General features: G+C 42.3%; 1 protein-coding gene across 3 annotated transcripts in view; it reads right to left on the minus strand.

The window, feature by feature from the left end:
• Positions 1-25,635, minus strand: part of PRICKLE2 (prickle planar cell polarity protein 2) — a 195,311-nt gene that overhangs the window by 49,819 nt on the left and 119,857 nt on the right. For 2 of the 3 annotated variants that reach the window (XM_073350993.2, XM_073350998.2), the window contains one exon: positions 6,451-6,634. In XM_073350993.2, coding sequence (XP_073207094.2) covers positions 6,451-6,634 — 184 coding nt within the window. Of the gene's footprint in view, positions 1-6,450; positions 6,635-23,690; positions 24,296-25,635 lie in introns of those variants that run through there. The other variant, XM_073350995.2, reaches the window with a different exon arrangement.

Here is a 25,635-nt window from a genome sequence, read left to right on the forward strand (position 1 = left end):
AGAAACCGGGGCTTTAAAATTCTGGAGGTCTAATGGCAAAGCACAGGTAGATCTGAATTGTCTGGATGTACATCACGGGCCAGATTCTCAGCTACTGTAAAATCAGAGGCCCTTTCTCCCCCATCAAGACACCCAGGACTGCAGAGAGGGTGGCTTAGGAGCAAATGGGGACCCCTCAATATACCAATTTATACTAGCTGAGGATCTGGCTCTTTTTATGGGGATTGCTCAGAACTCTTGTTGGCAAATCAGAATTCTGCCACGTTTCTTAGTCAATCATTATCCGGCGGTGTTGTTCCTGTTGTCTTTCCAGTCATATGTAAAGGGACAGAGACAGGTGAAAAAAATTAGAGTTAAAAAATCCCTTTGTTACCAATGACCCCAAACACTTTTCGCTGGTTTTACTTCTTCAACGTCTCTTGGCATGGATGGCAGCCGTCGATGAGTCAGTTTCAATGGTGTTCTACTCACAATCACACTCAGTTTCTCATGCTCTAGTAGAGCTCTGCAAGGCTTGGTTTGCAAACATTCTTTAAGCAAGCTGACTTCATTGGCATTGCAGAAAAAGAATGAAATTGGGGAAAAATATCTACTAGGGTTAGCTGTTGTAAAAGCCTGGGAGGGAGACAGGAAAGGGACAAAACCTCAATGTAGCCTTACAATGACCCTTTAAGATCACTTGTAAAAACGATTAGCAGTTGTTTTATGCTGGGATCTACCAACTCACTGCATCAAAACCTCTCCTAACAGCGCTAAAATCCCAGGAGCCACCAAGAATTGGGATAATCATTTACTGCAGGTACCGTAATTGGCATGTTTAGAAATCCACCGGAGAGCACCAACTGAGAATTCATTTGTATTTACAGTACATGCAGTAGCATATAACACTTGGCGCCACACTGTAACATGCAAAGCTAGCAGATGTTGCATGCTGAAATAAAGCTCCAGTACAACGTTAGACTGAACACTGTGGAATGTGACAATTTTAATTTCCCTGTCCTTGATATTCCCCTGCTTCTTCCTCTGCTGTCCAGTACACATACACTTCCAGTTTCAAAACATGTGAACTGCTTCAGATTAAGTTTAAAGAAAAGAAAAATAAATGGAGAACTATTAGCATCTGGTTTCTGATGTAATAGTTTATACAAACAAGCTGATTAACTCTGTGATAGTACAAGTCAGGGAAGGGAACTTCCACAAGAATCAAGCTGCACCAGCCATTTCCATCAGCTAAAGAGAATCAAATCGATCCCACTGAACAATGGGTCGGATTCTCTGCCTTATCATGATTACATTCAGCGAAGCAGAGAGAGGCAGGCACCATGAACAGGGTTACTGGTCCCTGATTCCCAGCACAGCAGGTTAGAGGATGAGACAATAAAACTTATAGAGACATATAGAGACAATAAAACATATTCCAAGTAAAACAAATCTATGAATCTAGAGCGTTGTGAGGCTACTCTAATCTGTGCCAGCTGGCAAAGGGCCCTGAGGGAACATCTGTCAGAACACAGCATGCCCTGGCCACTTCTATTGTCTGCCACTAACACATCCGCTGCATCAGGGGCTGTAGCGAGGGTGACCTGGTTACACTGGCCTTTTCTCTGTTGGGAACACCCCAACAATGTGCAATCTTCAGCTAGGGGGATGGGGTCTGTTCCTTTTGCACTACCTGAGCAATGCACAGGTAGCAAAGCAAGGCAGAGCATCTAAAAATACATTTTCCTTCTCCTGTATGCAAAGCTGCAATAGCTGACAAGTTTAATTTAGTGGGTAAGTCTGTGAATTTGACTAAAACTATAGGAGACCCTTGGCTGTTCTTTGCCCTACCGTTTAACGGCTAGACTAGCTACTGCTGTAGCTTGAGGGTATTATAAACTAGGCCTCCTTCGTATACGTCGAGCCAAAGATACAGAACAGAAGCCACTGAATGTATTAACTATTGAATAGATTCTCTGTGACAGCTGCTCATTTCACACCACGTTGCAATGCTCTCAAGGCCAAGATTGCAGTGTTCGTTGTAGAAGAAATTGGTCTCATGACCCTTCGCACTATTAATATTACCGTAGATCATATTTTTATAACTTTTAAGGGACTTGTCCTGAGCAATTGTAATATCAACAAAAGAGATTACATTATTTTGCTATATAAAGGGGGTTTGAGTCTGGGAATGACAGGAAACCCAACTGGAGGTTATGGGGCAGTTGAAAGAGAGGACCACTAACTACTATCATTTGTTCAACTTACAGAACATGCCCATCACACCCCCTTATCTCATATTATTGAGGCACAGTACAGATGCCACCATTAAGACGGTGTAAAGCTTTTGGCTTTGACGGGGCTTTTAAATATCTCTGTAGCTCAGTCTGCACAACATTTCTGAAAAATATGAACCACCACTGATGCTGCTTTGAATTTCAAAAGCCATTGGGAGAGCAAACAAGCTATAAACCCGCAAAAATCCCTCCTAGTCAAAAATGAAGTCGGGATGTTAAACCTTGATCTAAATTTCTCTAGCTAGCAAACCACAGCCCCTGGGAACTCCAACCCTCCCACTCTTCCCCCATAGTGTCCAACAATATAGAAACTACACATTTACAATTTTAAATGTATGCCCTTAATCGGACATACCCGCAGGGAGCCATGTGAAGGTTTAGCTAGCAGAGCACCAGCTCCAGCCAAGACTTTGGCTGCTGACACTGTCTCCCACGTTTCCTGAGTCAGCAGAGAGCGCTGGTCTGTAATTCCAATTTACTCGTCTCTATTGGCTTTTTAATACTGAGATGCAAAACACATACAAAAGTAACGAACTATGGATGAGCCTTCCCTAAAATGGTCCGTCCCTAACAATTCCACATACCCCTCACAGGCATGTGTGTGTTTTCCTTCACCTAAGAGATAAATTCCTTTCCAAGAAAAAAGACATTTTCAGATAATCTTATAAATCAGATGCTCATAGAGGCCTTGATCCATTGAAGTCAAATGGGCTTTGGATCAGGTCCATGAAGCAATTTCTTCCATGCCAACGTTCCAGTCTTTTGAAATTGGGACTTAAGAGCCTTTCTGTCATCTGAGATCAATCTTTTTCCACAGCTGAGGCCAAAGGATAGCCATTTTGTACAAGACTTTGTAGTCCCATGCATTGAACACCATCCTTTAGCTAATATGGTTTTAACCCAGCTGATGAACACAATTCTTATAGCATTATTTATAAAATCCTTGACCTCAAATTTCTATTACTGTTAAATAATGTGTGTCAAGTTACCAACTTGATTCTTACATGGTCAGCACGCATCATTTTCAAATTGACCATATTTGAACAAGTGGGCAAGAAGCCAACCCATTTTTGTCTGACTGCACTGACTCTCCTTTAGCTATACTTGTGGCAGCTTAGAGATGCATCCGATGAAGTGAGCTGTAGCTCACGAAAGCTTATGCTCAGATAAATTGGTTAGTCTCTAAGGTGCCACAAGTCCTCCTTTTCTTTTTGTGAATACAGACTAACACGGCTGTCACTCTGAAACTTAGCTATACTTAAACCTCTAGTTATAGACTTTTTGGACTATCAGAATTCAGTAATGATATATCGAAGCTGTCAAAACCCACTACTGTATTTGTGGACAAAGGATTTCTGAACTGGTTATACATGGGGATGTGACCTCATATTCATTCATAATTTCATCTACTGATGCCAAAGGAAAATGGAAACACTTTTTTTCTTGTAGACCTTAGATCTACTGTGGGAACTAAACAGAAAAAGGAAACATGGACAGAAGCAGCAGTTTAAACTAATTGGTCATCAGTGATGGATATTGGTGACTTTCTCCTCTGATAGCCTTCAAAGACTCTTAGTAAATTATTGTGTCTTACTGAGATGGAAGTTCTGTCTTCCAAGCATATCAAGAAACATATCCCCCTAGTCTTCCAGGGGATTATTTCCTAATGTACTCAGACTTTTTTTTAAAAAAAGAGATTTTAATAGAGTTGAAAATGGAAGAAAAACTCCCTCCAGCAGCACATCAGAGAAGTGCTATAGAAAAGTAACAAAAAACATGGAAACAGTCACTGTCTGCAAATCCGTATTTCAGTAGATTTACTCCAGATTCACAGAAGTGAATCCAGCCCAGAATGTGGCCCAATAGCCAGTTTAATGGCTGCCTTAGGCCTATGCAGTTGCATAAGACATAGTGCTTCCAGGGACTCCACATCATGTACACACACCTGACTTATCAGCCAGGAAGCCATGTGGCTGGCTGCAATTATGTATGACTCCCGTACCAGTGAGTTGCTGCAGAGACTGAATCTTCTCACCGAGCAACCCCAGTTCTGCCTGTTGGTAATTGTGCTTCACTCGACCTCCTGATCTATTTAGGGGGAATCGCCCAATGGTTTGGAACTTCACGAATGGACTGGGGCCAGAAGTGGGAGTCAGGGCCCAGCAGACAGGAGGCTGCAGGATGGGGGAAGCAACGGGTATCGTGTGTGTGGACTTAATTATGGCAGCAGGCCAGGGTCCCACTTGTTGCTTTTCCTAGGGAGACTGCAAAGTCTAGTACTGGCCTAGTTTTTCCACAGTATAGATGAGTCAGACCATAAGGCTGTGCCCTTAGAGGCCCATCGGAAATAGGATCGGTCCCAAAATGGCTCCTGGCTAAGATCAGCAGAAAATCTTTAAGCATCCATCTTAGCAACAGTGATTTAGGTTCACAGCACTAGACTTTGTTCGTTCACAGTACTTATGCTGTCTGTGTCATCTCCGTGGTGATTACAGCCAGACCTAGAGTTGCACATTTGTTCGTCTGAAGATCAAATAAGGTGGACCGAGAACCGTAACTAGAAAGTTAATATTCATGTCAAGGAGCAAAGTGACCTCAGAGAGAAGCATAAGCTAGAAACTAATGGATTAAAATGGATTAACCTGGGCGGTAATTCAGACTTTCAACATCCCCGGCAGCATTTTTAGATTACTCGCTTTAAAAGATCCTAAACCAATGCTCCATGCACATGCGTTATTTCTCAGGATGTGCCTGAAGTCAAAGCATCTTGGAAATACAACAAGCGTCCACACAAGGGGCTGACCTCCATGTTCTTTTGGAGTATGTGCCACCATTATATTGGAATTTGGGTTCTTTTGACTCTAAATGTGTGTCCTCCGAGTCTCGGGGAAGGCACAAAGGAAATCTCTCACTGTGAAAGCTGAAAGAAAGGAATGTTAAATCTGAACTAGCCCAGCTAGAAGAAAGAAAAGGAGGACTTGTGGCACCTTAGAGACTAACCCATTTATTTGAGCATAAGCTTTCGTGAGCTACAGGTCACTTCATCGGATGTACTCCTTTTCTTTTTGTGAATACAGACTAACACGGCTGCTAGCCCAGCTAGATGGCAATAGATGAAATGTAAGGTGCCAAGGAGTTTAAAGCAGGGATTGAGCATTGCTGTAATGCTCGCAGAGACAAGAAGGAAAAATGCAACTGGATTTTCTCCAGTCCGACAGATAATATTTACAGCCTGTGGGTGCCAAAATATTTCAGGAAATGCCGAAGACTTTCGGAATAAAGCTAGGGAAAACAGAATTTTTAAAGACAGCTAATACAAGACTAAGAATATAGGCTTCCCACCCTATTTCAGCCTCCTTACATGATTTCAAAACGATCACCATAGCAATTATCAAGGCTAACCTCATTTCACAATCTCCTCTGGAAATTAAGCTTTAAGTCTAACATGTAAAAGCTCAGCATAAAGGCTAAACAAATCAAGTAAACTGCAAGTAATCGAAATAAATGAACATTTTACACTGACAACATCCTGGGATAAATCCACCCTATTAATTTCCTATCTAGAAATATGCAACCTTCATTTTAGTCATTTGAGTGACTTTACCCGGTGAGTTATAGATAGTATCCCTGAGAAACCAAACCCATATGGGGAAAGTATGAGCATTTGTCCAGATCTTTAGAAGTGCTGGGTACTCGCATGTTCCTTTGGTCTTAATGCAGGAAGTCACACGATTACTTTGGTTCCTTATGTGTCATGATATATAGACTCCGTTTTTCTTAAAGAGGAGACATTAGAGAAAACAGCTACAATGACACCCCCCTCCGCCACCCCAAAAAGGGCAGGTTCCACATCGGGTGACCAGATAGGAAGTGTAAAAAATCGGGATGGGGGTGGGGGATAATAGGTGCCTATATAAGAAAAAGCCTCCAAAATTGGGACTGTCCCTATAAAATCGGGACTTCTGGTCACCCTAGTTCCACACAGCACAAGTCCCAGCTTTGTCTCACTTGTTTACCTAGGCCACAAGTATCTGGAACACTATACAGCACACAGAGACATCTAGTGGCTGAATAGCATACTGCAAGTAAACATCTCCCACTCAACACCCCTGAATATCAGGCTAATTGTTTCTAAAGGAGAGTTTTAAAGCACATTTTAAAGCAAAGGTTTTACCTGTTCTGGTTTCAGCCCTGGAGGCACCCATGCATACTCTTCCAAGGCACAGCCTGAGTCATCATCAGATGTGGAATTCCTCTGAAAGTCAAACATGAGCTTGGTCACAGTCTTCTCCATCTCCAGAGGCATAACTGTTACAAAGTGCTCTTCTTGTGGGCACTTACAGTGAAGGCAAATCTTCCTGCAAATTGTGAAGAAACAAATCCAACTGTGAGTTTCATTTTGAAGAAGAAACAATCTGAGTGATTGCTGCCAATCAGCAAAGCTCAGATCCCAAACTATAAACACACACTCATTGGCAGCATGCCCCTGGCAATAAGCCAATTCATCCAGAGCAGTTTTCTAATTCAGTATTTATGTCTTTCCTGGGGGAAAAAAGTCCAGACTTGCTAAAACAACCCCAGAGAGTCAAGGACTGTATCAGATTGTTAAAGGTAGTGGGAGACAGAATTGTTTCCTCCTTTATGCTGAGAAATAAACTTCCACAGGGCTAATAAATAGGTGTAGAGACAGATTCTCAGCTAGTTTACACTGGCAGACCTGCAGTGACTTCAGATTGACACCAGCTGAGGACCTGTCCTGTCCTATTAAATATGTAAAATGTCAGGTGAAATGGAAAGATGGGAATGAAAAGTTCCTTTACCATTCTAACAGCATAAATTAGCTTTAAAATGGCATAAAACATATTATAATCTAAGCATTGTTAAATGAAAGGATGCTATGAAACACAATCCCACTGCAGTAGTCTCTCTTTCAATTACTTAGATTGTAAAGTCTTCAGGGCAAGAATCATGTTATATGCGTTTACACAATGGGGCTCCAATCCCTGACTGAGACCACCAGGTGCTACTGCAATACAAATAACTAGTCACATAACAACCTAACAGTTGCCATTCAGACACACACTAGTTTAATTCATCATGAGTGTCACCTTTTTTTAGCTCAGTAAGCCTGATCTCGCATCATTAAAGTCAAGGAGAGATTTTCCATGGTCTTGAATGGGAGCAGCAGGAAGTGCTAGGGAAAGGCCAAGAAGATACATAGTACAACCCCGTTTACCTGAACTGCTTCAAGGACATGAATCACATTCAGTGAATGGAGTGATGGGAGACTGTGTAACCAGGGAGGTTGCTGGGTATGATTCACACTGGGGGACTGGAATTTGGAGAAGAGGGAGTGGAGCTGGGATAAACTGGGTTGTTATGGGCGGTATGGGAAGATACAATGCTTTTCTGTAACGTGGCCTATCAGTGTGTGCTTTACGTTTAATGTGTTAGACTCTGTGCTCACTTGCACTATTGACTTCAGCTATGATTTACACTACTGCAGCAGAGGGCAGATTCAAGCCTGCTATCTGTTACTCAGAAAACGATGAGGCAATACAGAAAACAAGGGAAGGAATGGGTTTACAGATTGCTGGTTTACAGCCAAGGAAAACCTGAAAGCAGGAACAGGTAGACTCTGTGGCCTTTTTATCCCAAACTTCCTTATTTCATTTTAGCCTTTGCTTCAAAGACAGCTAAGAATATTAGCAGTCTGATCCAGTTTTAGTCTAAATTTCCACTGAGCCCTTCCATAACACAAAAAATGCACTCTAGCAAAAGTCAAGAGGCTCCGTTAAGTCAAGCCAGGGAGATCTGCCAGATTTTCCCATTTCCTACTTTTCATCAAATCTAAAATACACACCGACCAAATGCACAGAATGCGTCTGGCTTGCATCCAGTCCATCAAAGGGGCTCAGTACAGCCTGTGGCTGTTACCTTAAAAAGTAATCAAGGCACAATTTCTTGTGAATACTTTAATTAATCAGCTACTGTGGAAAAACAGAGCAGTTGGTTTCACAACTGTTTCCATCACATTTTATGATATGATTAGAAGCAGCTCAACATGCAACAATGTGGTGGGAATAAATAATGTTTTTAAAGGCTAAGACTTAGCATTTCAGAATTTGATATGTATTCTAGCAGGGTTTAGTTCTGTTTTACAAAATTTAATTATCAGGATAGCAATCACGTTCTTCCAGCCAGCCAACACCACAATATTTAAAGCATTGGGAACGAACAAAATAAACTCCAATATCAGGGGCAAAATGAAGACAATGGTGAAGGCAGAGAAGAGAACCAGAACATATAGCAGCTCTCTCATTGACTGAATTCCTGGAGGTGTCTCTCAACAGAAGAGCAGTTAAAAGGAAAGAGCTTGTATTATAATCAGCAGATATTAAAGTAGCAGTAAAGTAAGCACAGTGGAAATGGGCTTTACAATCTCTCCCCAAACTGCTCAAGTCATAAACATTGTCACTGTTCAGCCAATTGGTTATTACTAGTAGTAGGCTCTGATGCTACTTTTAATATTTTATATTCTTCCAGTTTACGTGTCATGGTCACCTCTCACCAGGGGCCTGATCCTACTCCCACTGAAATCAACAGCAATGCTCCCCCCATACACGTCAGTGGGAGTCGGAGCAGGCCCCAGTGTGAATGTTTAGACTGTTTTTCACTGTGGGCTTCTAATCACATCCATTCCGGAGGAACTGGAGTAGCTCACCCTGAAACCAGAACACTGTCATAGATCGGTCCGCCTTTTACACAAGGCACAGGATCGTGTAATTGTGACATCGTACGGACAGCAAGATGTTTGAAAGTACAAAAATTGTAACATTAAAAAAAACCCCCAATCTATGTTCACCCCAGTCCAGCGATAGGGACACAATATTGAATGGCACTTAACTGCCAAGAACGTGACTAAAGTTTTCAGTTGTTATTAAATGAGGTAAACTGGCCATTGATGATGATTGTTTTAAAAAAATGAGAGGCGGCAGCACAAAAAGATAAATGGTCAGTCAGAATCCTTGCTTTATCCTACCTTGGGTCTCATCACATCACTGATACCATGTCTATATACAACTCGGCTTGTGAGGAAAAAATCCAGGAAGCTTGTTCATACATAGCCTTGCTTCCTACAAATTTCAGGTATTAATTATTATTATGATATTTGTATTACTCGAGCACTCAGAAGCCCTAGTGCCGGACCCGCACCCCATTGTGCTAAGTGCTGTACAAATGCAGAACAAAAGGATGGTCCCCACTGCTGTTACCATACATGTACATGTTCACCCATTAAGGGATCCCGGCCGCAGACCTTCACTCTTACGGAGAGGACTCAGTTTATCCTGGGTGCAACTACACTAGATGAATTTGTCCCTTTCCTTAGGGATACTGTTCATTTCACACTGTAGTCTGTGTATTAAAAATAATCTATGAAGGGAGGATGTTTGGTCTCCCAATTACTGTGGGTCTGTGCAATCTCCTAGCAGGAAAACATCTGTATGTATAAAGAATGGTTCATATAATCAGAGGAGTTGGAGAGGCAAAGATTAAATAGCTTATCTAGTTCATCTCCCCAGCCATGTGGAATTGTTCTGGACACTGAGCCGTCTAAGGCTTTGTCCATCTCAGTGTTGAATGTCTGAGAGGATGGGACCTCTATCACTTCTCTGGGAAGATTTTACAGATGTCAAGATCTTGCCATCAGGGAGCTGAAGTTTCTACCTTTCCTCTCATTACACCATCCTAAACAACCCCACTCTCCAGTCTCTGACTCACTAGCATCTTGTCAACCAGTACACAATGATCGGTCAGACAGGGCTGCAGCCCTATCATTTTGTATAGAATGCCCTTGGGTCTGGTATCGCTGAACCATTACAATTTATTGTGTGACCATTTAATTGAAAGCTGAGAAAATAATATTTCTGAAAACTTTATTTTATGAATGTTGGGATTTGATGTTTCACGATGGCGAAACGCAACACCTTATGGGTACCTTTCTTTACTAAAATATAACCCCCATTTGTTCTCTATATAGGTAGACATATTTATCATTGTTTTATGAGTTTCTAGCCCAATTCAATTAAAAAATAATCTCCCTTAATGCAAATCTGATAGAAATGTGAAGATTCCAAACTTCACCTCTGAGAGATGAAACTGATGGGGCAAAGGCATGTCAATGATTGGTGTATTGTATTCTATGATTCTATGTATTGTAGGTGTATCTAATTATGCAGAAAGATGACGAAAATGACAAGACAGTGCCAGTATTATATTTGAAAGGCAAAAGGGACCCGATTCTGACTCTGGTTTCACACTGGTGTAATTCCAGTGACATCAATGGAGTTAGTTCTCATTTGATCAGAGTCTGGCCCCATGAATGCTCACCTCTGTGTACAGTATCACTAACACCATGTCCTTGCAAACCAAAGCAACTGGAACACTCATTGACCGTAGCAAAGATGGTATTTAGCCAGTTGTACATATGAGGTAAGAATATGAGAGTCTGGACAAGCTCGAGGTTCTTAGCTAGCACGCCAAATACATTACCATATAAAGAGTAAGGCAGAGCCTGCAGGTATAGCCATATATTTCACTGCGGGGTAAACCCATTAACTTCATTTTATCCAGCCGGCAGCACTGACTTAACGATAGTGATGTTTTGATTAAGAAAGACTTTTATCTTTAAAGTTCTGGGCAGAGCATAACTTTTCCACACATGCAGAGGAACCCAAGGCTGTCTGAGAAAACAGTTCGTGCATTTGCTAAGGAGAAGAAAATTAAGCCAATCACTCAGCATCTTTCTAGAAATCTCATCTTCATTCCAAAGCAAGCCTTTTTGGTGTCAGTCTTTTAATAGTAGGGGTCTAATTCTGCCCTGGAATACACACATACAATCCCCACTGATGGCAGTGGGGGGAGGGGTTGCCAAATTGTGTTAGGGAAATGCTTGCCCTATGGTAATTTATATGATGTTAGAAGCTCATAAGTAGCTATTCTAACATGCTTTTTGATTTCAGAGATGCCTTTGGGAGACAAGTTCAACATGGCCAACCTCAAGCATTCAGAAACCATGAGTCAGCCCCCCCAAATCATGAGATTACCTTAGAAATCATGCGAGTTTTTAAAAAATAATAATTTGGGGTTCTTTTATTTACTTTCTGTTTGTTTTTTTTTTAGCCTTTCAGTTTCACCTTTTCAGGTTTTTCTGCACAACCCTGAGGACTAGAACTTTTTTTCTTCAAATGATAGCAGAGATCCTCATGGAAACACCTGACTCCAGGAAGTGGGGCTTTAAGAGAAAATTATCATAAGACTTGCAATAAAATCATGGGTGTTGGCAGTGCTGCGAATTCAAGAGTGGGTGTGGGACCAACTGATGCAGGGGATTCGGGGAAATCTCAGGGTTTGAAAAATATTAATAGCTTGTGAAAGGGGAATAAAGAAAAGAGGAAGCAGGATGCCGACTGCTCGGCTACTGAAGCTTGAGCTACAGAACAGCCTTGGTGTTGCTATTCTATAAGGAGTTACACACTTGTTTGCCTTGCAGCAGGCCCAGGAAGGAGGGAGGTAAATAGGAAGAAAATACCATTTCCCGCTTTCATATTTTGTTGGAAAGAAGCCCTTGTTGAATTGACTTCACATGGTACCAAGATGTAACCTCCCTAAACGCATTGAAAAATTTGTTCTACCCGGGGTCAACAATTCATTTGACGAAGTCACAGGATGGAGGCATTTTATTTTCAACATCTGTCTTTCTGTTGTTTTCCTGGTGTAACTGCTGCTGCACTCTGCAGAGAAGGGACTAAACTCTGTTCTCAGTTACATCAACACTCTCCCCACTGGCCACAATGGAATAGCTGAATAGAATCTGGCCCGTGGGCTTCAAATTAAAGGGGACCTACTTGCCTCTCAGAAAAATAATCAACATTCATACAGTTACTGCACTGCAAGAATAGCTCAGACTGGCCTGTGGAGAACAAAGGCTCAGTGCAAGCTCTTTTGATAAGCCACGTTAACCCCACCACATTGTTGTACAGCTCGGCTGCCCCACGAAGATCACTGCAACAGTGAGCTGATGAGAACAAGAAGAGTAGAATTCGTAGCAACGATGGGCCCAATCCACAGAGTTTGGGAGCTGGATCCAAGCTCAAGGTTTGCAGCCAGGTTCCCAGTTTCTGGCACATCTGTGTTTCTCAGTGGCTTCACTGATCTTTTGTTATATGTTTGTACGGCATTTTGCACAAGGAGGCAGGCCTCCATCTCCATTGGAGCCTTTGAGGGCAGTGTTCTAATAGCAGCAGGGGAAAGATAATATAGGTGGAAGGTGCTTATCAGTACTAGGGAGTTATTAAGAGGATTGTAAACAGGCATGGTGCTTCATACAACATACGGTGAGACAGGATCTTTGCTCCCAAGAACCTGCAATGCCTTTTAATTGGATGAGCATAGGGCAGCACCTGCCACTCAAATGACAGAGGGGCAGAGAAGAGATTCATGAAAGGGGTGAGCTTGAAGGTGGGATGTGAAGAAGAGGCCACTTTACAAAACCCCTCCTAACTCACGCACTAGAGTCTGCCAGTGTGACTTCTCCCTGGACGGTGCAAATGTCGAGGGAAACCTGGCGGTGAAAATGAATCACCTGGTTGTGCCAAATTCTGTACTGCGCAGCTCAGGGCAACAGGATTTTATACCTCTTCCCAGCCTGTCATTATAGCAACCCTAGTAGCTCCTGCTGTGCTGAAAACCTTCTATTCTGCCCTGTCCTGGTTTAAAACCTTAATTTCCTGGCCAAAGTTATTTTCAAGGCACCATCCACCAGTTTTGTCATTTCTGGTAGCCTGCTGCATAGTCACTGAATCAGTGCTAGCTCCAGTGGTAGCTTCTTTCATTTCTTTAGCGTTCTTACAGAGATGGTGAGCAACTGAGTCTGGGAGTGAAAAATGTCTAAAAGGGAAGTATTCCCAGATCTGGTATCTTTGATATTTCATTAACGTGAGCTGCAAAACAAAGACTGAGGTAAGCCCAGATTTATGGGCCAGATGATCCTACCAACCAGGCTGATGCATTCTGGGATATGTCCAATAACCAAATGGCAGCTAGAGGGTTTTGGAGATGGGGAAACTAATTTTGACCATTTATGTTAAAATTGATTTCTCTATTGGATTCCTTCCTGTCTCCAACACACAGCCTCTGATCACTAGAGGCATTCAGCATAGAAATCTGTCCTTAACTCTGGTTTCTCTTTGCAGGTCACCTTTAATGAAATATCAGAGATCCCAGCTGTGGAACGTGCCACTCTCTTTAGGTCTTTTTCACTCCTGTATTCTGCTGTTTACCATCTTTAATTAAGGAACAGCTGTGAATGTGTAATGATTGCAAGCAGGCCCCCGCTAGCCACGTTTTTCCATCTCCTGCATTATCGTAATGACATGTTGCAACGATTCTGCAGCCATAAATCAATAAAGCTACACAACACCCCGGTGAACAGATCTGCGATTATCCTACGTGTGCCATGATTAGCTGCTGGGGTCAATGGAGATCGACCCTTGTCCTGTAACGCTTGCCAGCACTCCTGTGTGTCAGACCCTTATTACAATACCCATTCTGCAGACTGCTAAACTGAGACCTGAATGATAAAGCATGTGACTTGCTTAAGGCAATATCAGTCCAAGCCAGGAATAAAAGTCAGGGTCCCTCTGTTCTAGCCATTACGGGGGACCGCAAACCTCCTCTAGGTTGTTACATTTCTGCAGGTGGAATCCTGTTGTACTTCACAAAGCAGAGGAGAGGTGTGGGGGCAGCAGGCTGACACCTAGTGGATACAGTAGGGCATAAGCATTCTATATTTTGACTCCAGCCTTCAGTAAATCCTACCGCACTGGATCACCCTATGCATGGAATGTACGAGTCTGATCTTGTCTAAAATGGAAGCAGCAGCAACAATCAAGGCAAGATTTATTGTCAAGGCAGAGATGCTAACATCAGTTAGGCTGGAAAAGGGACAGATCAGGAACACTCAGCATTCCTGGCATTGCTTCTCCTTCCTCTGTTGTCTCTTGTGGGACTGAATTCAGTAAATCGTATCAGACAGAAACTTCATTACCAGGAGAACGTGCAACAATTTCCTGACTCGTAGCACAAGCTACCGGCTTTGCTCCTATTTGATTCATAGTGTAAGGAGAAGAGATGGTTGTGCCATCTGTTTAATAAAGGATCTGCATACATTTGTGTGCATATTAATATGTGAGATTTTGTAATCCCTTTAAAGCCAATTCTCTGGTTTCTGAACAAAAATTACAGCTGAGTTCCAATCAACTACATTTTGCAAAATTAGTGGGGTGCTTTTTTGCATCTAGGCTGCTTGACATATGCATGAGTTCATGATCTTTTGCAGTATTGGACAATGATTTTGATTGTCAGGAAACTCTGAGCCATGTTACATTAGTCAGTGTACCATGAAAGATTACTGGAAAGCTGCCTGATCCAATGCACATTTCTCAGGCATGGTTTCTTAGGGTCCAGTTCTGTTACCCCTCCTGCTGAACACGATTATGGAACCATTAGGGGAGCTAATCAGGAATTAGGAGGGATGGTGTCCTCAGCATGTGTCTGTCTCTTCTGACCCTGCCAGGAGAAGGAATAATTCACTGAGGCTAAAAAATTAACATAATTAGCTGTTGTATAGCACTTGCAGCCACAGCATTTTACAAAGCAGAGTAATCATCACTCTCTCCTTTTCCACATGGGGAAACTGAGGCACAGAGAAGGACCGTGACTTCCCCAAGGTCACGCAGCACACCAGTGACAGAGCAAGAAAGAGCAACCCTGTTTCCTGACTCCCACTCCTAGACCATGCTGCTTTAAAGTATGGATGATTGCGACACAGATGAGGACTAAGTGGCTAAGACAAGTCTGAAATGTTGTGTTGGGGCGGATAATACAGCTGGGAGAAACATCCATGTTTATGTCCACACCCCAGCTATCTCTGCAGATCCTGGTAGCAGCAGTTGCAGTCCTTGGCACAAAGTTGAATTATTTTTTTCCTGATGTGGCCCTCGCTGTGGTTACCCATGTCTTTGTCACCTTGAGATTGGGTTACCACAACGAGCCTTCCTGGAGGCTATGCCTTCAAGCTATTCAGAAATCACGGCCAATTATAGAATGCGGCAGTCCGCTGGCTAAGGAGCCTTTCAGCAGACAGCGCATTACACTGGCTGCCGCTTGATTTCCAAGGGAAGTTTAAGGTGTTGGTTTGAACTGAAGAGCTCTAAATGGCTCTGCTTTAGAGGCTGCCTCTCTCCCTGTGTGAAACTATGGTAGTTGCCTTCCTCCAAGGTGCTGTGATGTCCCGGCTCTTGAACCCAGGCCTAGGAAGTCCCAGACAGCTGCCACAGCCTGGCATCCACACAATGGCTACTGAAACCAGATGACCTGGAAAGCTACCAGGGCTATAGCCCCAACCACGGGTGCTCTGATTGGAGGATCACCCAGCTCCCCCAACTGGTCCAACTATGCTATTTAAGCCAGGAGGAGGAACAGGAAGTTTGTCTGAGTAACTGGGTGGTTTCCTGTTGTGGCTGCATTGGACCCTGCTTGTGCCTGACTACTGCTCCCAACCCTGTTCCTGGTTCCTGCTCGGTTCCTGCCTTACCCCCGCCTTTGCTCCTGTTCCCACCACGCTCCTGCTCCATGCTTGATCCTTGCCTCCAATCCTCAGTGACCAGTCCTGGCTCTAACCCTGGTGTCCAACTACTGACCCTTGACTCTGGCTTGACCCTTGGCTCCGACCCTTAGCTTTGTTTCCTGGTTCCGACTCTTGGCTTGAGCCCTGGCTCTAGTAACTGGCAGTTGACTCTGGGGCTGACCCTTGGCTTCGTTCCTCACCCTGGATGCCTGTTCCACCCACTAGACCTGACTCCTGCTTTGACCAGTAGGCAAGACTACCTACATCCTAGTCCCTAACAGATGCTCCAGCTACTAGCCCTCCTGAATTAAATGAGAGAGGGCAGAGGGCAAAGTCGTTGGGCTTTGGAACTCACATCTCTTTGTAGGTCCAGTGCTGGATATGGCGCATGCTGCAAGCCCTGTCTGTGGTTTCTGAGCTGCAGCTGGTTCTGTTCTAATGTCCTTTTCGACAAGGATTTTATTATTGTCTGTGCTTGTAACATTGCACCCGGATATTGACAGGAGCAACCGAGAAACCTCTAAATAAACCAATGTAAGGGATGTTCTGCTGGGGTTAGTACCTCACTCCATATGTCTTTGTTTAAGCAACTTGAGTAATATTAAAAAACAACCACCACCCTTTGGGTTGTGCCCAGTGAAATTTCCTGTCTGTAGCCTGGCCTGGCTGCATAGAAATGATCTGTCAAATATGGAGGTCTAAAGTTGCAACAGTTTATGGCAGAGAGACTGAGGAAGATTCATACATAAGACCTACCAGGAGAGCAAAACAAAAATCAATGTATGGCATTTAAGAGATTAGCATAGCCAACCTGAGGCCAGATCCCACACTGTGGTCACCATAAAGTACAAAGGTGCTCCTCAGTACCCTTCTGGAACGAAAGATTCTGAAGTATCAGGGACTGACACAGAAATGCCAAGAAAGGAGCTGGGGGGTGGCAGGTTGCCCAGTGGAAACACAGTGCCAAGAATTACCATTGCAGTTGCTCTTGACACTGCAGACAGAGGGATTTTGAATATTGCTGCATTAACCCTGCAGTTGTGGATGGCAACAGGTTTCACAACTGAACCTGGCAGTTCAATCCACAGAGCTGAAAGCAAACCATCCCCTGGATATTGACACAGAATCATACAATATCAGGGTTGGAAGGGACCTCAGAAGGTCATCTAGTTCAACCCCCTGCTCAAAGTAGGACTTAATCCACAACTAAATCATCCCAGCCAGGCTTTGTTAAGCCTGACCTTAAAACCTCTAAGGAAGGAGATTCTACCACATCCCTAGGTAACGCATTCCAGTGCTTCACCACCCTCCTAGTGAAAAAGTTTTTCCTAATATCCAACCTAAACCTCCCACACTGCAACTTGAGACCATTACTCCTTGTTCTATCAAATAGAGTAATTACCCTTGGAAATCAAGAGGTAAATGGAGGCTGGGTGTTCAAACTCCAGCATGCCATCAACTTCAAGTCTATGAAAAGCCATTGCATTGCCCTAATGCACCTTCAGGTTCACCTGTGTCAATCCAGGATACTTCCAACTTCACCGCTCTAAAATTCAGCTACATCAAAGCCCAGAGAGATTATTTTGCTCTAAACAGTTGCAGTTTGGGTCCCTGAATAACATTTTATGTGAGCGAATTGTATGATCTCTCTAATGAGCACAAACTCTTTCCGTATGTCTTTATAGGCACTTTTGCAGTGGTTCCTATAGTGATCTGGTACAAAATATGTGCTGCATTGTTAAAGAGCAAAGACGGAAATAGGATTTTTAAATGGCTGAACAATATAATCTGCCTCGGAGTATCATGTGAGAGATCAAAAGAAGAGCTGCCAGCTTGAACCATACATTGACCCGGAGTCCTGCCGACCAGAAATGTTGGATCCCTCCTGATCCCCCACTCCAATCTTTTCCAACTGCATTCTGACACTGTACTTTGTACCAAACTCTCAACTCTTACCCACCACTCTGCTGGGAGCTCCAAAGTGACCACAGACTTCAGCTACAAAGCAGGTCGTTTTTGTACAAAACATTTCTTTGACTTCACACATCCTTCAGTTGCTCATTAGTATGACACTATCTCTCAGTAGAAGAAAGAGCTAACAAACATGTACCATTGTTCATTTGTATAACTGGGTTGTAAATGGTATAGAGCAAGAGTATTTTTCTGCAAAGTATCTTAAGTCTTCCCGAACAAGGAAGCAGAAGGAAAGCTGCCACTCCTCTGCTTTAGGAAATTCGAGTTGCAGAAGCAGCCAGCAAGTTGTGGTTTTCATAGCACTGAGTGCTCATGAAACAAGGAATTTGATTTAGGGGGAAAAATGGGCAAACACTTCCCGTGCCAAACCACCCTGCAGCCCCTCAAAACACACATATTCAGACATGATCATTTTTGAATTACCCAATAACCGCTGAAGGCAGTTGAACGAGCTTTTTCGGTTTGCTCAGGCAGAGTGACAGAGGACAGTGTGAAATATGCAGCATGGAACCATTTTGAAGCCTGGTAACAATCAGTACAATTGTCATGCAGCGTGCAGCTTGTTGGTTACAAACAGACTCCTGCAGACACTACTTGGCAGAGTGTTTACTCGCATGAGGAGTTGCTTACCACTGTGAGGACTCCCAATGAAGTCCAGAGGACACCTTATGATTGCAACCACTGTGTCCTCTAACGAGTTTTGCATGGCTGAGGCCTTAAATGGTAACCCTTCACAGTGGGGTTCATTTTGCTTTGGTGGCCACCATGACGCATGCACACTGATTGCCATCATGAAAAGCAAGCTCAAAAATCTGGTACCAGCACAACAGAAATATGCAACAACGGGTGGTGAAGCACTGGACTGCGTCACCTAGGGAGGTGGTAGAATCTCCATCCTGAGAGGTTTTTAAGGCCTGGCTTGACAAAACCTTGGCTGGGATGATTTAGTTGGTGTTGGTCCTGCTTTGAGCAGGGGGTTGAACTAGATGACCTCCTGAGGTCTCTTCCAACCCTAATCTTCTATGATTCTATTATTCTAAGACAATCAGCTATGGCAGAGGAGCACCCAGGGCAGCTTAGGACATGGGGGTACCAGGATGTTCTAAGCAACCTTTACACTCAGCTGGTCCTGGGCCAGCTGTGCCCTAGGCCAGCCCCTGAAGTTATAACTTGCACCAGCCACTGACAAGGGGCCAGTGTGGCAGCTGGGCATTATCTGTGGGCTGGAGCACTAAAGCCTTAATTCCTTACATCAGATGCCAGGGGTGGTGAGATTGCCTTCATGCTGCGACATTCACTCTGTGCCCCCTACTGTGGAGTGATGGATGTTGTAGGTCCAGAATTTGATGGCAAAGCAACTGCAGTGCACCACAGGGAAGTTATGCCGTTAGCCTAACAGATGAAAAGCACCATCATCTATATATTAAAATACTAACAGAAGGAAAAAGCATCCCGCTAATATGAATAATTGTAGTGGCTACCATAGATCATGCGTAGCTGCACATCCCAAGATAGGATTTGCATTTCATGGGGTGCCCTTCTCTTCCTAGGAAAAACAAAGCAGGATGACAAGTGACAGGCTGTATTTTCACTGTAAACTTTAAATGTCCTTGGTTTGGGGATGTAAGACATACCCTTCATGTTCCCTGGATTTAATTCCCTGGGACTTTTATAGGGGCAACAGCAGCTTATGTTATAGCTGAGCTTATGTGAAGTCTTTCATTATAACTAGACTGTATGATTTTTATTGGTAAATGTTGGGAAACATCAATTTCGTCGTACACACACAAACCAAGGAAAAAAATATTTCCATCGACAATAACCGCCGTTTACAGGTAGGCAACGAAAGAAAAGTGCTGTTTGAGACCTTATTAGCATTTACAGATATTTACTTTGTATATTTTGACATGTGATGTTGACAATTTGTGTTTTAATGGTTATTAAGGGTTAACTTTTGAATCTCATCATCTATGATGCCCCTCAATATTTCCCGCAACTGGGAAAATTGAAATGGATACAAAGAGAAAAAAAAATGCTTAAACCCCATAATTTTGCGCAACTGTGAAAATGTAAATCTGTAAAAATAAAAAAAAAGGTTTAAATAGAAACATTGATAGTAGTTGTCAACATTATAAAAATAAAAATTGAATTTTGCCAAGATTAATTATAACTTCCTTTCGAGGTATTGATAACTCTCTGAAAAATTCCCCTTTCTGGCTGAAATTCTCCTTGCTTGGTCTCAGACCACAAATTATTATTTTAAAAAAAGAAAAAGATTCAGTAAAATCCCTTCACCTGTGATTTATTTTATGGAAAGGAGAAAAAATAAATTGTCCCCCTTTTAAATCAATGTTAATGGCTGAAACTGACAATGTGAAATGATGTTCCAGTTAGCTTGTCCTCACTGTGAATTAGGCCTTTCAATTCATGCAAAGGATGAAAGAGACAGGAGTCCCTCACTGCTCTACTCCTCAGCTGAGCACTAGAACAGAGAAGGCTGGGGGCAAAGTTATCTTTAAACTACCATTGTGCTCCCCTGGATTCTAAAACTTACTGGGGGACTGCACAGTCCCTGGCACATATTAAAGCAGCCTCAAGGCTGCCTTGATTTATGTTCTGCTACTTACAGTCTCCTAGCCAAGAACAGTTGGAGCACAGAGTCTGGGGAAGCCCTTTATGTACTGGGACCATTTGTGCCTTGTTTACAGCCTCTCCTACGCTACTGGAGCAGAACCAAGAATAAAACCCATGAATGTACGAAAGCTCAAGACCTGATTCTGCAGGACCCCGGACCTTGTTTAATCTTGTACACCACTGCAGAGTGAGTTCAGAATAGGAATGTTCTGATTTGTTCTTACACCCAGGAGTCAAATTGTGACAATAAGTATGACGTATATGCTGGATAATGATGAGGAACTTGTAATAATGATAAATATGTAGCTTTTACACGGCACTTTTCATCCATAGACCTCAAAACAACTTGCAAAGGACATTACATATCATTGTCTCTCATTTACAGGTAGGGAAACTCAGGCACGGGGAGGCAAACTGATGTATGCAAAGTCACTCAAAAAGAAAAGGAATACTTGTGGCACCTTAGAGACTAACCAATTTATTTGAGCATAAGCTTTCGTGAGCTACAGCTCACTTCGTCGGATGCATCCGACGAAGTGAGCTGTAGCTCACGAAAGCTTATGCTCAAATAAATTGGTTAGTCTCTAACGTGCCACAAGTACTCCTTTTCTTTTTGCGAATACAGACTAACACGGCTGTTACTCTGAAAAAAGTCACTCAGCAGGCCAGAGGCAGAGACAAGAATAGAACCCAGGTTTCCTGAATCCCAGTCCAGCCAGTCCAGAAGACACATGGTTTGTGGGGGCCCGTCCTTTCTCATGGAAAAAAATATATATAAACTACCACAGCAGAGGCAGGTTGTCAACTCACAATTTTAGCACTAATCTCATACCATTTAGTGTTTTCTTAAAGCCCCAACTTCTGGAATCAGGTGATTACATGACAACCATTTTTTAGCCCTCAAATTGTGGAGAAGAGCTTGAAAATGTGATCCTGAAAGGCTCAAATCCAGAAGGCGAATACCCCCGCACCGCACTTCCCAAGAAAATCATGGTCTGAAATCCTAGTCCTGGTGAAATCAATGGCAAAACTCCCACTGACTTCAACGGAGCCAAGATTTCACCCACTACCAGTATTATTATTGTTTAAATCTCATGATTTTTCAGGGGCCTGACTCATGAGTTTTGAACACTTGTGATTGGCAACACTCCTGAAGCTTCCCCTATGGCAGCAAAAACACGATTCCTAACCTTTTCATGAACTGAACAGACCCTTTCAAACGCATAATGGCAACTCCAAACACACCATTGTCTGGGTTCTACAAACATCATTCCAAGTGCACTGTGAGAACCAGACTTGCATAATGAAGACTCAGCAAAATCCTTTACTAAACGCCCATTCTCGTTTTAATTCCGCAGCCCTCTGCCCAAGAGAGCTCTCAGTTGTTAAAACATCAGTGTCCCTTGAAAAGCTTGCACTGTACCGTAGGTTATCTTTTGACATTTTTAATTACACCATTCTGTTGCTTTCCAGCTCAGCAAGATACAGCGCTGTAGACCAGTCTCAAAGGATTTCTTTATATCTCCTAAATAAGGGAGAAGATTGCTTCACAGCGTTTGATTCTACCAGGGTTTATACTTTAATTTCTAACTGAACACAGCTCTTACTGAGCTCCAGACAGACAACTGTGGCCTTGGTAGCATATGCAGTCCTTTATTTGTAAATTTACTGAACAATTGACCTCTCCACAGTTATTTCATTGTGTACCTTGTGTACCATCACATTCTAGGTTTCATTTTTTATAATGAACTCTGTCGATTCTATTTTAAATTAAAGCTGTTTCACTATGACGTCTTCATGGTGCTATTTTTGCTTTAAAAGGATATTTACAGCCTTTGATGTGTAGTAGTAGACAGTAAACATGGTTCCCTTTTAACATATCCTGGACAAAATACTCAGACAAAATACTCAGAAATATTATAAGCAATGTCACACTTGGAAATATCGTAATTATTTCAAAGTTGAGGCTTACCAGAATTACTGACCCATCTGTGAATGCCGTCACCAGCAGAATGGTTTTTGTGCATGTTGGTTAACACTGGCAAATACTGTACTGTCTGAAGGAAACAAGCTAAGCCATTTCATTTTGTTAAGTACAATAAAGTTGTTTAAAACAAACTACAGGAGAAGATTGAAACACGAAGCAAAATATAATCTTGTTAACTGCAGACAGTTTACTGAATAAATCTTCGCCACAGATTCAAGTCAGTACCCTTATAAATAGAACACACTGAGGTCAGACATTTAAGCACTCACACAGTAGGTGAAAATAATCACTGAATAAAAATGGGTAGGGTAAGGTACAAGGCAACAGAGCTAAAAACTAAAAGAATGACACTGCATCTGGTGTGAATAATTATTCTGGCATTATTCTGTCCAACGTTAATCCTCAATGGTTCATAAAGGTTCAATCAGTCTTTAGTATAGCCCAGGAATCATGGCAACAAAACAAAGAGTAACTGGATTAAAATCTTTACATGGTCACAGGTCACGTCTATGTCACATATGGCCGCTCAAAGGAATATAAAGAAGAATCCACTAAAAGAAAATTCCATTAGAAAATATAACTTCCTGGTATAAGGGCTAGCTCAAACTACAGAGTAGGTACTCTGGCAGTATAACAAAGGTGCAGTATGATTAATATTTGAAAACTGTTTTCAAAATGTCAGTAAAATAATAAAACAAATAACCCTAATTGTAATGTCATCATCTAGAAACCTGTACTGTATACAGTTTGCTTAAAATACCCAATGGTTCCAGACTTCCTGAAGCTGAATTTACCAATGAGAGATCAGCATGTATTTCTATTTAAAACCTTTCATAATTATTTTTAAAATAAAAAACATGTTATGGAAGCTGAAGCATTTATCTTTGACTTCCTGCAGCTGTAAACTTCAATTTAACAATTAACCTTTTTCATTCACAAACAGCAAGAACAGCAAGGTTTAAAAAAATTCTCTAACGGGTACCAATCACAGTAAATCAGCAAAGTTATCACATCACTACATGTACACACAGCATAGGTGCCTATCCCCTCTGCCCCCCAGCATAGGCTTCAGCTTCTCTCAAAAAATACATAACAAAATACAAGTTGCTAATAAAAGGTCATTTCTTACCTAATCTCACCAATGATTATGCCAGTCTGGTGGTGGTGGGGGGAGAGGGGAGAGGAGGAGGGGGTGGAAATCCGCTCAATTGTTCTGCTATGTTAGTTTTTACAGTTTACTTTCCTGGGGTATGCTGCTACCAAGAACACAGACAGCACTGCAGTGTGATAAAACATCTTGTTTTCGTTCTCAAAACTGCATGGCACACACTGGTAGGAGCCTTCTTGAAATGAGCAGCAGGCTTTTGTGGAAGCCTTTTAGAAGAGACACACACAAAACACACTGTTGCTTGAACGAAAATGTGCTGTAGGAACCATTAGCGGGGAAAAGTGTGATTTTTGCCCTGTGTCTGGATGGGCTTTGTAGCTTACATTGCCTTCCTCAGAATTCCAGCTTGGTCGTTTTGGTTTTCCCCTACCATCTCCTCTTCCAGCCATCCAAATGCTTTCAGCAGACCCCACAATGTTGGCTTTGGTAAATGACCCTTAGAGGCAGCCAGAGTATATTCCATTTGCTCTCCAAATCACAAGACATTAACAAGGAAATATGTAGCCCATCGAGAATAATTGCCAGCTTGGTAGCGGAGCCTGAATCTTTACTGTTGCAGTGCTCTCATCTCCTGCATGCTAATGAAGCAGTGATGTCAGCCAGTCAAAGTCATTGCATCTGGACAGTTCAAATTGTCATTGGCCAGTGTCTATAATTTATTTACATGTAAATCAGGCTGTTCTTACCAATCAATAATCCCTGCAGGCTGTTTAGAAAAAGACAAGAAAATCCTTTTATCTGGCTCACGTGTATATTACAAACAGTTGTCTAGCTACCCACAATCAAAACTGAATGGTTTGAAGATACCAATTATCCTTCTAGACCTATGATCTTATTTGTTGCTGACCAAATCTCAATTTACAATCCAACTTGAGTCACTGCATCCCATTTAAGCTGTTCTACCCCATTATCTAATATTACAGCAGGCTATTAAAGAGACCAATTTTATAGTTCATAACAATTTATTTTTCTCCTAACTTTCAATGCCCTCTTAATTTTATTCCCCACTAATTTCCTATGATGCCCCACTAATCTTAGACACAGCATATATGCACCAGCAGGGCTAAATATTCTGAGTAATACACGTTATTATTAAGGTGGCATTTTATTTAGTGCATATTTTATGACCTGTACTTATCTGGCCCAGAGAGTCATGTGATTTTCATCTTTTGTGTATATCCCTGGTACATATTCTGGACCACAGGAATAAGCTCACATAGTCAATGGAGAAAGAGCATCCCCATCACACGCCATGGTTTTAAAAGAAGAGAAACCATACAGAGTAAACAGTGTGGTCAACGCTTGGGCTTTCATCACAAGACTGACAATATTTGGTGTTTTCCTTAAAGCCCAGCTCCTGGAGTCATGTGATTACATCAGAATCTGAGGTTCAATTGAGGAAAAAGGGTGTTTCTAGCCCTCATATGTGAAGACAAAAGCTTGAAACTGTGGCCCTTATAAGCAAAAAACAGAAGGCAAATAAAAAAGAATCCAAAATGTATTACTTTTCGACCAATCTCATGATTTTGGGGGGCCTGACTCAGGATTTTGGTGTACTTGCTACTGGCAATGGTGAGTAAGTTAGCGATGAGTTTCCAATGTCATATACGATGGATTTTATTATGTGATATAAATTTGGTTTCATTATGTGGGATTATACTCAAAATACCAAGGGCCAGATCCTCAGCTGGCCTAAATCAACATAACTCCACTGACTTCAGGAGAGATCCTTTGGGCCAGACCTTACTGAAATAAATATTTATGGAATTAGCAATTTTTTCAAAAGAAAATATCATTCTATGTAAATTACTGGTTCAAACACATGGCCCTACATAGTAAGTTATATGCTCTAAAGCAAGGAATCAGGCTCTGATCCTGCAGTTGCATTCACAGAGGCAGAACCCAG

Source organism: Lepidochelys kempii, chromosome 7, assembly GCF_965140285.1.
Source record: "Lepidochelys kempii isolate rLepKem1 chromosome 7, rLepKem1.hap1, whole genome shotgun sequence".
Lineage (NCBI taxonomy): Eukaryota > Metazoa > Chordata > Testudines > Cheloniidae > Lepidochelys > Lepidochelys kempii.